Here is a 14,281-nt window from a genome sequence, read left to right as displayed (position 1 = left end):
GCTATCACGCTGTTATTATTACAAATATGACCTAGAAATAATCCAAACATAAATTATTAAAAAAATAAAAAAATAAAAAAAGTAAAACAAAGAATAATTAAAAAAAAAACAGTTCAAACATGATGTTCCAAATTTTTATTCTGTATTATTAATAAGCCAAAAACACCGGTTTTGCAGCATGAATAAACTGGTCTGTAAAAAAATTGAAATTCACACACAAGTTACTATCAAGCTCATTATTTCAAGCTAATAAATATAAAACGGATCATGATTCACTATAAAATATTGCTTCTATGGGCTAAAATCCTTCCTACACTCCATAGCTTGAGGACAGGAGCAGTGAGTGAGCTGGTTATAGTGGTCAGTGTCCAACAAGTTAGAGGTTGTGTGCCTGACAGATGTTCAGAGAGTCTCTAAGCATCAAGTCACGCAGGCGCCACAGTGCATCGGCCATGGTGGTGTGGGCTCCTTTGCTCTTTAGCCAATGAGCTGGCAACCGGCTCTCCTGCTCTTTGGTCAGGTAAGCATCTCGCCTTTGAGCTGTCATGAAAAAAGATGGTTGATCTTGTTAACTAAAAAGTTGAAAGGTATTAAGTTATGATGAGAAAATATTAAGACCCACACCCTCAAATCTTATTAAGAGCATGTGGGGGTTATCTGTGGTATCCAACATAAAACTATTACACACCCAGAAAATGAAAATAAAGACTTAAGGACCCCCACCTCTGAGCGTTTGGTCCCACTTGCTGACAGTGCTCGACTCTGAATTCAATCCCTCAATGTACTTCAGGTAGGCCTCAGAGTGGAGCACCCTCTGGGTCTTTGGTGGTGGAGCCACAAACATGGGAGAGGTTGGCTGCCCTTGTCCTGGATATGGTGGAGGAGCATGTGGTCCCGGGCTGAACATCCCAGGCTAAAATTGAAAATAAGCAATAGAAGGTGAACAACATGTGGAACCCTGACTCTTTTGTTAATTTTTACAGTTACTGTGTAAAAGCTGAAGCAGATACAGTTGATTAACAATTGTGCAGGAAATAAATTATTACCAATACTCATGACCATATTTCTATATTTTCAATTAGTACGCTTTATTGGCATGAATGGGACAATGTTGCCAAAGAATACAATAATATTCATTAATAGTAATAACAATAATGATCAATAATGATATTATAACAAGAGTTACAATCAGGACGGTGATTTGCAAAGGATGAAAAAACTGGAATGATTCGCATCTCTGATATAGTAATAAAGGATGTGAACTCAGTATTTTATAAAACAGTTCTCACCTGTTGCATATAATTCCCTTGTGCAGGACTGCCTGCCATGCCATTCATGCCAGGACCCATCATACCTGTTAAATGACAATATTTCATTTTTTTGACGTTAGTAACTGCAGCTTAAAACTTGGATGTTTAAATATAAAAATGTTCAACAATGTTTTAACATTATTTATGGAAATGTAAGTTTTTATTGTCAGTTGAATGTTAGTTGTTTGGTTTGTTTTCACAAGCGCTATGTCTGAATATGCATGTGGATGTAGCATGTTGGAGGTGTAGCCTCTGAGTACACTTGGTAAGGACTTTGGACACCAGAGAGCTGTAACGGCTCAGTGAATGCATCAGGCTGCGCGACCTGTGGACCAGGTAAACCCCTCCGGCAGGAGAGACACGACTGGATGTGACTGAGCAGGTGTGGCTTGGTCAGTGGCCCTTACCCTGATGAGGCATGCCAGGGTACCCAGGCATACCTTGCTGGAGATGGTGAGGAGACAGAAAGGGCCCCCCTGTAGGGTGAGGTGGCATTGGGGCCACGCTCAGCAAGCCCTCATGGGGGCCCTGCATGGACATGTAAGGTGGGTAAGCTCCCATCATGCCTTGGGGAAGAGGACGAGGAGAGGACAACATAACCATGCATAAGTGACATGCATCTGACTCTAAAATAACATGCAATTCTACTGTGTTCTAAAGTGGCCCCTTTCACACACCAACCCTAAGCACGAAAGTGCTCCCGCAATGTTTGGTGTCCCGGCTATTTTTTATTTTTTATTTTTTTAACAAAACCATCAAGCTAGTGGCTTGATCTAATTCGCTGTGATATGATATTGTATCATCTAAATTGAAGATGTGAAAATGTACTGTTTCTATGATGCATAGCGCTGCAGATGTGGACGATTCGGCCTCGATGCAGTGAAGGAACACCATCGATTACTGCGTACTGATGTTGCTTGTAGATTTTCCAGCTGTCATATAGAGAATTGAGGATGCAACCCATCGTGATGCATTGTGACATCGAATTGAATGAAATCATTGCCAGGATAATCGTTTTTGTATCAAATCGTGAGTGACTACTAAATTGATTATTGGGCTACTCTCTTCAAATAATGAATAACCGTCTCCTGTTGCACACTTCTTTTTCTCCAACTTTCTATTATGAGAAGAGCAAAAAGAGAGTTGAAAAGAGAAAGATCGTGGATGGCCATGCAATGTGACAGGACACCCGACTGTGATTCCAACTGTAACAGACTAGTTTTAGAATAACCTAAATAACTGGCATATTGATGTGAAAGGGTCAGTGTGTGAAAGGAGCAGACAATACCAATGGTCCTGAGATGTTAGCTGGCATAACAAGCAAAACAAGTTAAATGAAATAGTAAGTATTTTGTGGTTTTAAAAAAAAAATCATGCAATAATGTCATGCAGTTTGAGTAATGAGGCTAATGATGATAAAAACAATAAACGTGAAACAAATGAAGTGGCAGCAAAAGAAGAAATATGTTGCTTAAGGTATGTAGCTTTAAAAATGGTTAGGAAATTAAGTTGATCTTGATTATTTAACAGTCCGGTCTGACTTCACTGCTGCCTTGTTGTCAAACACTCGTGCTGCCTCTGAGAGGGGTTACCTGACACAGGTGTCATGTTCTGGTTTATCATTCCCATAGTGCTAGGCGAAGGCACCACCCCCATCAGTGACCCTATGGGGGTACCTGCTCTAGGGGACACTTGCTTCTGGGTAGGTCTCTCTCGATCTTGTTGCTCCACTATTTTGGCTGCACGCTCTGCAAAAAAAAAAAAAAATCTGTCTTTACTTCAGTTCACAACAGAGGACTTTCAAACCCACATATGTGCTTCTTCTCACCTTCATACTCTGCTTTCTTGGAAGCCTCGAGGTTCCTCCACTCGGTGCCCACAAGACGACTCAGCTCTCCAAAGGAGTAGTCTGGGTGTCGAGCTTTGATGACTGCTCGCATTTCACTGCTGAACAGGATATAGCCGCTCATGTTCATCTTCCTCTTGGCTCCCTCCTTCTTCGATAAGCCCTTCACCTTAGGAGTGGACTTTAGAAAAACAAAGACATGACAGGTGGTGTGTTTATTACAATCTTAGTAGCAGGGGGTCAAGCCTTTGGGTTTTGGTCTTTTGAGTACCTGAGAAGGTGTGTATGGCATGACTTCCATATCGTTTGCATGTGGAGTTTGCATCTGAGGAACAGAAGGAGTCGCTGGAGCCTCCTCGTCATCCATGTCGTCCATATCATCTTCAGCATCCTCCAGATCTGCCAGTTTTAACTCAAGCTCATCTATCTTCTTGTCCAAAAAGGGTGATGCTTCTTTCTGCGGCACAATCAATTTTCTGCCCAAAGATACATATAGTGAATAAACAAAAACACAGACTGAGCTATATAAATGTATAGATTTGAATAAGAAGCCCTTTTATATTGGCAATGCAAAGCTTTATATATGCGCCAAAATGTTTACCGTAATGGATGTAGCAGCTAACAGCTAGCCACATTTAGCTTGACCATCATGTTTGTTTACTCTTAAATCGTGTTTGACCGTGCAAGATTACACATTTTAAAAGTCCAGACCCTGGTTGTTGGTGAATTAATCGATTAGTGTGTGTTGTGCTGAGTTGGTCGTCGCGTTGCACACCACACACTATAAGAGCTGATCTGTTAATCGAAATAATAGACTGGGACACCAATATTACACGGTTGCAGAATCAGAATAAAAGTACAAAAACTAAATGAAAAGTGGAGCTTTGTTACGGGGGCTGTTGAGGGATCGCATTCTGCAAAAGGGCTAGAGTCCTCGCTCTGCTTAACTGACAAACCTGAAATAGTAGATCTCATCCTCCACTACTTTGGAGGAGAAGGAGAAGCGTTTCAGACCCTTAAACTTTTTCATCTGCTTCTCTGTGTCGATGTAACGGCTCTCACACAGCAGGATATCGTCTTCCAAAACCTCAGTGGGTCTGCATGACAGGAAGTCCTTAAAGGAAGACACCATACATTTGCCTGGAGAGCAAAAAGGAAGCAAAAAGTAGACTTTGTTTAAAGGCATACACATATGAAACTAGCAGAATGAGGGAACAGAATACGTAAGAACTGTTTGAACAATGAGCATTTTTGCAGTTCACAGTCATCTTGCTAAGCTTATCAATAAATAAAAATGATACAAATCTTATGATTCAATTCACTTCCACAAATTACATAAGTTTGTTTCCCCTAGCAGTGAATTGTAACTTAGATTTCTGGGGAGTTATCAAAGTCGTACCTTTGACACAAGTCAAGGGCAGAGTCTCCTCCAGATGGCTCAGAAACACTTCTCGTTTGTAGAACATCTTCGTGGGTTCGTGCTCTGTTTCCTCAGGATGAATAAAGATCGGTCCAAAGAAGAAAGCACCGGCAGTTCCATTCTGCACCCACAGCTTCTCAATCCTGCAGCCCAGTCAAGACAGCCATGTTACCAATAGTTTAACAAGTACCAATGTCACATCAGGCTCCAGAAGAATGAGGTATTCTTACTCTTAGGTATAAAATACACCAAAACATTTTGACCAACCTGGCAACCCTTTGCTTGGACAGGCCGTGGGACTGAATATAAACACAGTCTCCCACTTTAACCCATATGTTGTTGAAGCGTAACTGTTCGTAGTACTGACAGTCAGGCTCGCCTCCGCTCATCTCCGTGGGGACGTCCTCTCTCTCCTAAATGAATAAATATTCAAGACAAGAGGATTTAGTTTTCGTTTGTACTGTGACATACAAAATTCCACATTTTAACTACCATAACTATCAGTTACCCAGGAAATACCTGCTGACATTCTGTTACCCAAGTTGTTTCATTGTTTTTGCACCGTGGGGACATAAGGTTTAACTTAACTAGTAGTGACATCCAAACTAACCAAAATATTATTGCATAAAAACTTCATGTGACCAATCAGTGAAAAGCATTTTTTTAATGCATTGTTTGTCAAAGTGTTGCCTCTTGCCCTAATTGTCTTTAAACAAAATAACAGTTTAAATTAACTTCAGTTGTCTGCCATTAATTGACCATCAGCTATTGAAATGTATGTATATTTTTTTCAAAGCATTATGACGTGGTGATAACTAATCTATTTCAGCGAAACCAAATTACCCAACCTTTCAAACAAGACAACATAAAAAACACATTTTAAGGAGGATTTACACCTAATACGAGCTACAGTGAAGATTTATGTTGTTACTTATGCCTACTTTGGAACCTGTAAGCTGTTAGCATTACCGAAGTTGTTAGTTGTGCGTAGACTCCCTGCTTGACAAGAAATAACATTCAAAGTAGTCTATGTTTAAACCTAAGCATAGTGATGCAACCCAGAGCTAGACCTCATCCTTCACACTGAATATCACTTTAGAGCTACTGTCATTAGGTCAGTATTAGGTATCAACTCATAACCTCTAACTCTAACTTTGTTTCCCGTTAAATGCAGTCAGCTCACCTTGTCTACAAAACTGCCACTCCCTGTGTATGAGATCGTCGTTTTGTCCAGGTCAGGCTTGGCAAACATTGAAGCAACACGGACAACAGGCAGCGGCACGTCCCGAGGGAGTAACTTCAGGGAGCTTGCAGGCATGGCCCAAATCTTGATCTTCTTGAAGGATTTTGTCCTGGCGGTGTAGCGGGATTCACAGATGTACACGTCCTCGGCTCTGTAGCCCTCAGGTTGCATTTTGAAATAATCCTTCAGGAACCAAACAGAAAGAAAAAAAAGTCACAATTATGTGAACTGACATTTTTTTTTTTAGGCAGATAAAAATGATTTTCTGTGTGGTTCAGGCGCTTACCTTCACAAACATAACCACACATTTGCCCAGGACTTTCCTGATGGGCACTTTGTTGTAGTAGTCACTCTTGAAAACCTCCATTTCAAGAAACTTGCGTGTGGCAAGATGAAAGGTTTCACTGGGTCTGTAGAACCAGCATCCGTGGAGCCACTTCTCGCCTTCACACACAAACCATAGAAAAACATATTAGCAAATAAACAACAACATTTAAATAGAAGAATCATAGAATTTATTGGACTTTAAAACAAATAATTTCAGGGAATTTAAACTTCTGTCTCTGAGTAATTCTGTCTAGAGATTTCCAGTGTTCTCTGTTTATGAACACATAACTGTAAGTCATTGATGATTCTTTGTCACCTGCTTCATCCTCCCACAGACGCTCAATACAGACGATGTGTGGCTTCAGGTTGGGCTCTGATGGCTCCACATAGACAAACTCCCCCACGTGGTAGGTGCGGTTTTCAAAGCTGCAGTCCTGACTGTACACACGCTCCGTCTCCGACTCTGGCTTCCATGACCCTCCTCGCTGGTCCTCTGCTTTCTCACCCTCTTAAAGATGTTCATTATTATCAAATTAATACCAAATCATTGTTTACATATGTTTTTGTTATCAATGTATAATTATTTTCAAATGCAAACCTTTTCCCCCCTCCTCCTCTTCCTCCTTCTTTCGGTCCTCATCAATTTCCTTTGGAATTTTCTCCCTCTTTTCCTGCTCCACGTCGTTGTGCAGGTGTTTCAACGTGTAGTTGAGTGCGGCTGTGAGCAGGATCTCTCCATTCTTGCATAGCTCATCCCTGATCTTAATGAAAAACTGCTGGAGCTCAACGGCATCCTCAAATATCTCTGAGTCAGTCCTGCAAAAAACGAAAAAGAAAACAGTGAATAATCACATCAAGAGCGGTCAGCTGTCTGTTTTAGCTGTTTGTTGTAAAGTGAGCCCTGATTGAACTCAAACCCTGGACAGTTTACTACAACTGACACAAATATGTAAACAATCATATTCTAAATATCTGAAAAATGTGTGTCCTAAATTGGGACCCAACCGTCGAACTAAACACCTAACAAAACTATGTTTAAAAACAGTATCAGCTAAATGTCTCTGGATCTCTAAAGTTATTACAAAGTTAATTACACTGCATGTAAAAGAAGACTTTGACAAAGGTGTTGATAAGGATTTGTTAAACATGGAGCATACTTATTAAAATTGTATTTCTTAGCGATAATACCGTTGTAATCAGGGATAAACAAAACAAACTGATTAAACGCACATATTGAGCAAACACTTTGACTGATCCAGGCTTTGGCAGTCTTTTAGAAATACCTGTGAAGCCTCCGTGCTTTCTCCAGCACTTCAAACATGTGTTCCTGGAAGACATCCAGTCTCCTGTAACGGCCACGGTCCACATTCATCCTGATGACATCAAAATTAAGTGGAGGTTTTTCAGGAGCAGCTGGATCTACAGCAGGAATCTCAGCCAGTGAGTCACTGTAGCAGCGGCCTTCTTCATCCTGGTGGCCCAGCACAGACACAAACAGGTTCCTGATAAGCTCTCGTACCAGAGTTCCCACAGCAGGAGGCCCTGAGTCTTCACCACCCTCCTGCTGCTTACGGGTCTCCAGCAGCACGCGATGCAAGACAAGAGCATCCCTGTATATCAGAGACTCGGGCTCGTTGTACATGCACGCATTGTTGAACATGAGAGCAAAGTCCTCCATCAGGGCATCAACATCTTGGTAACGACCGGCCACCATGTGGCTTCTGAGGCGCTCCATATCGATGGGTTTCTTGATGGTAGCATAGTAGTCGGGAAGCTCGGCACGGGATGGCAGGCGCAGGAAGATTGTACTTAAACGTCGACCTCGGCGGTCAGTGAAGTTTCGCACAGCATCATAGAGCTCATTTAACCTCTGCTGAAGAGGGGTGAGGTATTTGGACTTCTTTGGAGAAACACCACTTTTTCCTAGAAAAGAAAAAAATGCACTCTGAATCTGATTTACAATCCTGTTTAAATCAGTCCAAGAAAAACTGGAACCAATAGCAGCATGCATTTATTGTTGTCTTTTACAAGAATAAAAGAACCATTATTGTTTTGGCTAGCCATCATTTTAACTGTAACCATTTAAGGGGGGTGAAGGGCAAATTGTGATAATTTGGATAGTTGTCAGTGTTCTAGGAAGGTTCACCAAACAAAGATTTCCCTTGTTTCAAAGTTAAAAGCAGCCTTCAAAGTTAGGAATCTATATGTTGTAGTACATTTATGGTAACTCTATGCAGTGATGTATAATGCATCCACATTTTTAGTTAATAGGCTTAAACATCCGAAACACAAATCAAACATACTTAGTTTCAGTTTTGGAGACCCAACATCATCCTCGTCAGGCTGCGGTCCCAGCTCTTTCCGCTTGTCCTTCAGTATCTTCTCCAGAATATCAGCATCATTATACACCTGAGGTAACAAACCAGAAATCTGTAGCATCAGTTTTTGAAATAAACACAACATACTTGTGTTCTATTGAAAGGATAGGCGCTCAGTGTAGAAACCCCTCATCCCAATTATGCCCTACTGATAAAGGTACATAACCTACCACAAGGCCCGTCTTTGCCACCTTCAACAGACCCTGGCTCCGTTTATGTGAGCTAGCTGGGTAGAGATAATGCCAATGCTATCTGCCCTACCACATCCCTATTGGCCCCCACAACTCAACCCTGTAGATCGATGTAGATCGTTTTTAATTGGAAACCTCCCTTCACCTGTGTTTCATCCAATTAGTCACACAACACCTCGTGAAGACTGGACAGTTAACTTCAGCATCCCACAGCAACCCCCTGTCCACAGCAGCTCTAGCTACCCACCATACCCACACTAAGACTGCTTGATTATGGTAAAATAAACAGTCAGGATTAGTTTGATTGGTACTGTGATCACGAATATTAAACACATTGGTTTTAAAAAGTCTTCATCCCATGCATGATTCATTTGCCCAAATTCTTGTTTTTTCACGATCGTGGGAAGACAAAAACATAATTGAAACCGGCTTAATTGCCCAGCACTAGCCCATGTGCAGAACTTTTTTTATCCTACCTGCTCATCCACATGGCAATCACAGCCCAAACAGCATTTCCATCTTCAACACACCCAGGCTCCATAAATGGAGCTCCAGGTAGTGACAATGCTTAAACTACCAGTACCAACCACATGGCCCTAATGGCCGCTGGATTAGGTTGTATGCACTAGTCCTTCAAAGAGCAAAACAATTAGACAAAAGAAAGGAGAAGAAAAAAGCTCATGACGAGACTGATTTGCATTCAGCAAAAGCTAAGACTGGCTTTGTGTAATTCACTCTAAAATGTCTACCTGAGATCCCTCCTCATTGTAATGCCGAGCGTTACGGAACATCAACTTCATGTCATCCATCAGGGCGTCCTCTGAGGTGTAGCGCTCAATGCGTACGTTTTGCTCGATGGTCTTCAGGTCCATTGGTTCTAGGATGACCTTGTAGTAATCAGGGTAGTCCTTCTTTGATGGTTTGACCATGAACAGCTCACTAAGACGGCGATTGGTGCCCGCCTCCTTGGCCTCATTCACTGCAGCATACAAGGCCTTCATTCTGTTCTTTTTCACATTTTTCTTGTGACTATAAGGATCAAAGAAGAATATGAATGAGCTTGGATGGCAACTCTCTATCCCGTATTTTTGATTTAATTTGTAATACATAATATACATATGCAAGAGAAAACAAAATGGATATACATTTTAGAAAAAAAACCTGTTTACCTTTTCCTTTTGATGCTTCCTGCATCAGAGGACAGAATGCTGTCTCCATCCTCATCGTCTCTCCTCAGAAGCTCCCTCTTTTTTGCCTACACAAATAGACAGATCAACGGGCTTGGAACTATCTCACTGGACAATTACAATCACTAACACACATCTGCATGAGGGAAAACATCTTCCAAGTGTAGAGACAAAGAAGATTTCCTCACCTGCATGATCTGCTGAAGTCTAAAGGCCCGTTTGTAAATGCTTGAGTTAGGCATGTTGTAGCGCTTAGCATTCTCAAACATCAGATTGAGGTCCACATCCATCTGCTCCACATTTTCATACTCGCCATTCTTCATCTTAGCCCTGAAAAATAAACAAGACGTTATGGATGGGCATGGAATTATCTTTGAAATCGTCAATAGGTGAATCGACCACCCTAGTAGCTGTAAAATAGGGGAAAAAACAGCTAAATCTCCAGAATGATGCTTCCTTACCTGATCTGCTGCAGAGCGATGGGCTGTTTGATCTGCTGAAAATAATCGGGGTATTCCCTGCGAGAGGGCAGCTGCTGGAAAGGTTCAGAGAAGACCTGACCCTGGCTGTTCCTCGCACCCCTCACAGCTTCATACAGCTGGAAGATCGGGTTACTCATCTCCATACTGGAACTCTGACTCTCAGCCTCAGACTCCCCCTCGTCATAGCACACAGACCCTGCAAACAAATTCCAAGTTGTTATTTTTTTAAACACAATAAACGAGGATTATATAGAGCCAAAAGTGGTGATACCTACCAGAAAGCACGGGGTCGTCCTCGCTCTCCGAGCCGTACTGAAGAGCAACACTGACGCCAGAGAGTCGATCTCCTTGGCCCGACCTGCGATTCCTGAATCATCAAGAGATACACAATTAAGATCTCAAACTAATATTTATTTATCAGATAATACATTTTGGGATTTTATTCGAGACAAAAACGATAGACTGAGAAATTGTAGTTGTTTAATACCTGATGCGAAGACTAGATTTAGTTGGTTCAGCATGTTCAAGATCAGTCTTCCGCTGGATGAAGGCTTTCTTTATGGCATTAGCATCCTAAACAATAAGAAAACAATTGCTTAGATCACGGATGCTTTATTGCACACACAAATTTCAAAATGAAAAAAGATTTACCTTGAAAACCTGAGATCCTGGTTCGTTGTATGTTTTGGCATTTTTGGCCATCAGGTCCACATCCTTGGCCATGGCATTCACGCTTTTATAGTATCCAATCTGTGCACAAAGAATAAATTACAGCTTGTTCAAAAAATGTTTGCATAATTACAAATATGATGCACAACCAAGCAATGTGTCAACAAGACAATTGACTACCTGTATTCTCTGAGCAATAGTCCTCAGGTCTATTGGCTCCTTTATAACAGCATAGTAGTCTGGGTAATGCTGGGAAAGAAAGACAGGCCAGTTAATGGTAGCTTATGTGAAACACTTTGAGGAGAAGGTCTTAGGACTCTTAGGAGGACTCACCACTTTGGAAGGCAATTTCTGGAACAGTTCACTGACCAGACGTCCTGAGGGATCCGCATGGGACACAACAGCCTCCAAGAGCTGCTCCAATACCTCCTTCAAACTGCCAGTTGAGGTCTAAAACAGAAATAAGCAGACATCTCCAGTAATGAAAAAAAAAGTTGTATTGGAGATAGTATTAAGCTGCTCAAAATACTACATGTTTTAACACTGCAAATACATTTACTAGTCAGTTGTATTTCAGTCTTTTTCCAGTGATCTTACACGCATAATAAAAACATGTTATTGATTCACAAAGGCAAAAACCTCAACTCAACAACACGTGGAAGGAAAAAATGTTTACCTCATCTTCAGTTGACATGCCTGGAGTATCCATCATGTCATCACCATCTTCATCATCTTCATCTCCGTCTCCAGGTTGAACAAATTCAGTTCTCGTTTGCAAATATATCTCCCACAGCTTGCATGCAGCTCGGTACTCCTCACTGTCTCTCTGAATTGTTGTGCGTAAAAAAAAAGAAAAGAAGATTTCCATGGATATAAGAAGAGCACAGCGAAAGCTTGTGATTTTTCAGAAGTAAGTAAAACAGCCAACCAATTATGGGAATACAGCTGTGCACTTTCATCTTCCTACCTTGTAAAATGATTTGGCATTGTTGAACATGAGTTGGAAATCTGCAGTTAGTTGATCCAGGTCATTGTAATCTTCTGACTTCAGTTTATACTGAATTTTTGTCATATCGATTGGCTGGGACACGACTTCATAATAGTCAGGCAGATTCCTGGAAAGAACAACAAAGATCAGACATCACAACGAATGTCTCATTACGCTGTCTAGTAAGACCCACCAACCAGTGAATCATTATTGCACACGTCAATTTGCTTTATCATTATTTTATTAAAAGGGGCTATTTATACTGCAATACCTTCTCTTTGGTACTCTCAAGAAAAAGTCCCCGAGTTGCCTTCCATGCTCATCCTTGTGGTCCCTGACAGCATTAAACAGCTCGTGACATACAGCAATCTGGAGGGAACAAGTCATCACAATCCTCAAAAACTATTTTCTGAGAACACATTTAAACCAGAAGACGTACACACACACACTCTTGCACGAATAAAATCACACACTGAACAAATGTATTTACTGTATCTACAGGAGGTAAATTGGAGATTCTTCTTTTTTTCCTGCCACTTCCAGGAGTAGAAGCGTTATCATCGAGGTCACCGCCTCCACTGATGCTGCTGGAGGGTGAGGTGGCTCTTCTCCTCTTGGAGGTCGCTGACATCGCTGGATGGATTCACGACAGGCTAGCTACAAAAAAAATGAAATAAAAAGAAATCGGGATCACACAACCTGCTTGTTTAAAAATGAACATCGGTCATTCACATGTGGTTTAAAAAGTCTTAAACTGGAGCTCTTTAGCCGCTTAGCGTTAGCACCGCTCGGATGGATATGAAACAAAGCAAACTAGCCCAGTCGACGCTTTTCCCCAACAACCCAGCCATTAAAATATTCATTAAAATCTCCACAAAACCCACTCTAGCTGTTACAGCTAAAGAAAAATATATCTAACAACAAAGTTACCCGAAACTCAGCAAAGTCTGTCGTTTCCCTGAGCAAAAAATTGGTAACGACTAGCTCGCTGGCTAGTGTTGTTTGAAAACTCCTGTCCGGAAGTTAAGGTTGTATTGTGTTTGGGCAGATTAGGAAAGTGTCATTTTAGTCAGTGCTGCCCTCTTCAGTGTGGGAATGGTAATGCAGCAGGAGAACCATGTCCAAGGAGTATGCTATGAAGCAAACATTACAAATAAATTCGTTGTTAAAATGTTTATATGAATAAGTGAAGTTTAAAACTCATTATTGTAGACCGTAGTGTAATTTAACTCTACGCTACAAAGAGCTTCACAGACATAAGAAAAGATAAAACAACAATAAATATTTTCTCTTTTCATTATAATTATACAGTCTGAGAGGGAAATTCTTGGAATTTAAAAAAGGCGTAAAATTAATTCATAGCCCAATCATCAAAGAATGTCTTTAATAGTGTTTCAGAGGAGTATACTGATGTTGCTTCCCTGACTGTAAGTGGAGATATATCACATAGCTGTATAGCTTGTGGCAAATTATGTACTACACTGTCTCCATCCCTATGGGGACAGTCAACAACCAGTCTGGACGACCTTAGGCTGCTTCTGTATGAGTGTAATGAAAGAGAAACTGGCATGGGTCAAGGTCTATATGGGCTTCAAAACAAGAGGGGAAACTAAAAAAAAAAAAAAACAGTAGTCAGATTCAGTTGGGGAAAGGGCTCAGATGTTGTCACTGGTGACATTATCATTTAATCAGAATGGTGTATTCTGTAACCATTGTCCAAAAATAATGATCATAAATTGGATAGTCAGATAAGATTAGCATTTGCCTCATCATAGATGCAGGCAGCCTTTGTGTGGTGTTGATTGTGTTTACAGTCCATGGATCAAACATGTCAGCAGAGCTTCAGTCTCATTAACTACTTTTTTTTTTTTTTTTTTTACATAAAAGTAAACTGTCAACAAATGTCATGAAATTGAGCACAATCAATGTGAAATGTTGAGTAAACAGCTCTTTTTTTGTCCGTTTAAACAGGACTTCACCAATAGGCTTACCTGTATGGCAAGCCCTTTTAACATTTAAGTATTAGCGGTAATAGCAATTGTAGATATCAATAATTGCTTTTGGACATGTTAGAATTCTGACATATCCACAATTCATTTTTCACTAGTGGAAATGGTCATTGTAGATATCTGTAACTTAATTACAACTAGTCAACTTGTGCCATTGACTTCAAATTGAATTACAGATATCTGTAATTCAATTTTTACATGTTGTAATTCAAAGTCGACATATCCATAATG

At 40.8% G+C, this 14,281-nt stretch overlaps 1 protein-coding gene across 1 annotated transcript; it reads right to left on the bottom strand.

Annotated features, from left to right (window-relative positions):
* Nucleotides 1-120: 120 nt before the first annotated feature.
* On the bottom strand, nucleotides 121-13,066 carry pbrm1l (polybromo 1, like). The gene is made up of 30 exons (XM_061042977.1): nucleotides 12,972-13,066; nucleotides 12,532-12,698; nucleotides 12,313-12,410; nucleotides 12,021-12,168; nucleotides 11,730-11,879; nucleotides 11,387-11,503; nucleotides 11,234-11,302; nucleotides 11,036-11,134; nucleotides 10,872-10,957; nucleotides 10,660-10,751; nucleotides 10,364-10,580; nucleotides 10,091-10,232; nucleotides 9,885-9,970; nucleotides 9,470-9,744; nucleotides 8,450-8,560; nucleotides 7,430-8,069; nucleotides 6,745-6,962; nucleotides 6,463-6,654; nucleotides 6,106-6,263; nucleotides 5,760-6,002; nucleotides 4,844-4,989; nucleotides 4,556-4,719; nucleotides 4,113-4,296; nucleotides 3,428-3,632; nucleotides 3,139-3,337; nucleotides 2,903-3,058; nucleotides 1,718-1,876; nucleotides 1,290-1,354; nucleotides 724-913; nucleotides 121-540 (listed from the first exon to the last, which is right to left on the bottom strand). The coding sequence occupies exons 2-30, from the start codon at nucleotides 12,670-12,672 to the stop codon at nucleotides 377-379; spliced, it is 4,914 nt and encodes a 1,637-aa protein (XP_060898960.1). The 5' UTR covers nucleotides 12,673-12,698; nucleotides 12,972-13,066; the 3' UTR covers nucleotides 121-376.
* Nucleotides 13,067-14,281: the final 1,215 nt, after the last annotated feature.

The sequence above is a fragment of the Labrus mixtus genome, chromosome 7 (assembly GCF_963584025.1).
Source record: "Labrus mixtus chromosome 7, fLabMix1.1, whole genome shotgun sequence".
Taxonomy (NCBI): Eukaryota; Metazoa; Chordata; class Actinopteri; order Labriformes; family Labridae; genus Labrus; species Labrus mixtus.
Note: the sequence above shows the minus strand (reverse complement) of the source record. Positions and strands in the feature narration are given on the sequence as shown.

Bases quoted from the DNA above. Each gene is read 5' to 3' on its own strand.
- pbrm1l (XM_061042977.1), bottom strand. From the start codon at position 12,672: ATGTCAGCGACCTCCAAGAGGAGAAGAGCCACCTCACCCTCCAGCAGC. The intron at 10,581-10,659 runs GTAGGTATCACC...ATTTGTTTGCAG, and splicing joins GGACGACCCCGTGCTTTCTG to GGTCTGTGTGCTATGACGAG. The intron at 6,003-6,105 runs GTAAGCGCCTGA...TGGTTCCTGAAG, and splicing joins GTGTGGTTATGTTTGTGAAG to GATTATTTCAAAATGCAACC.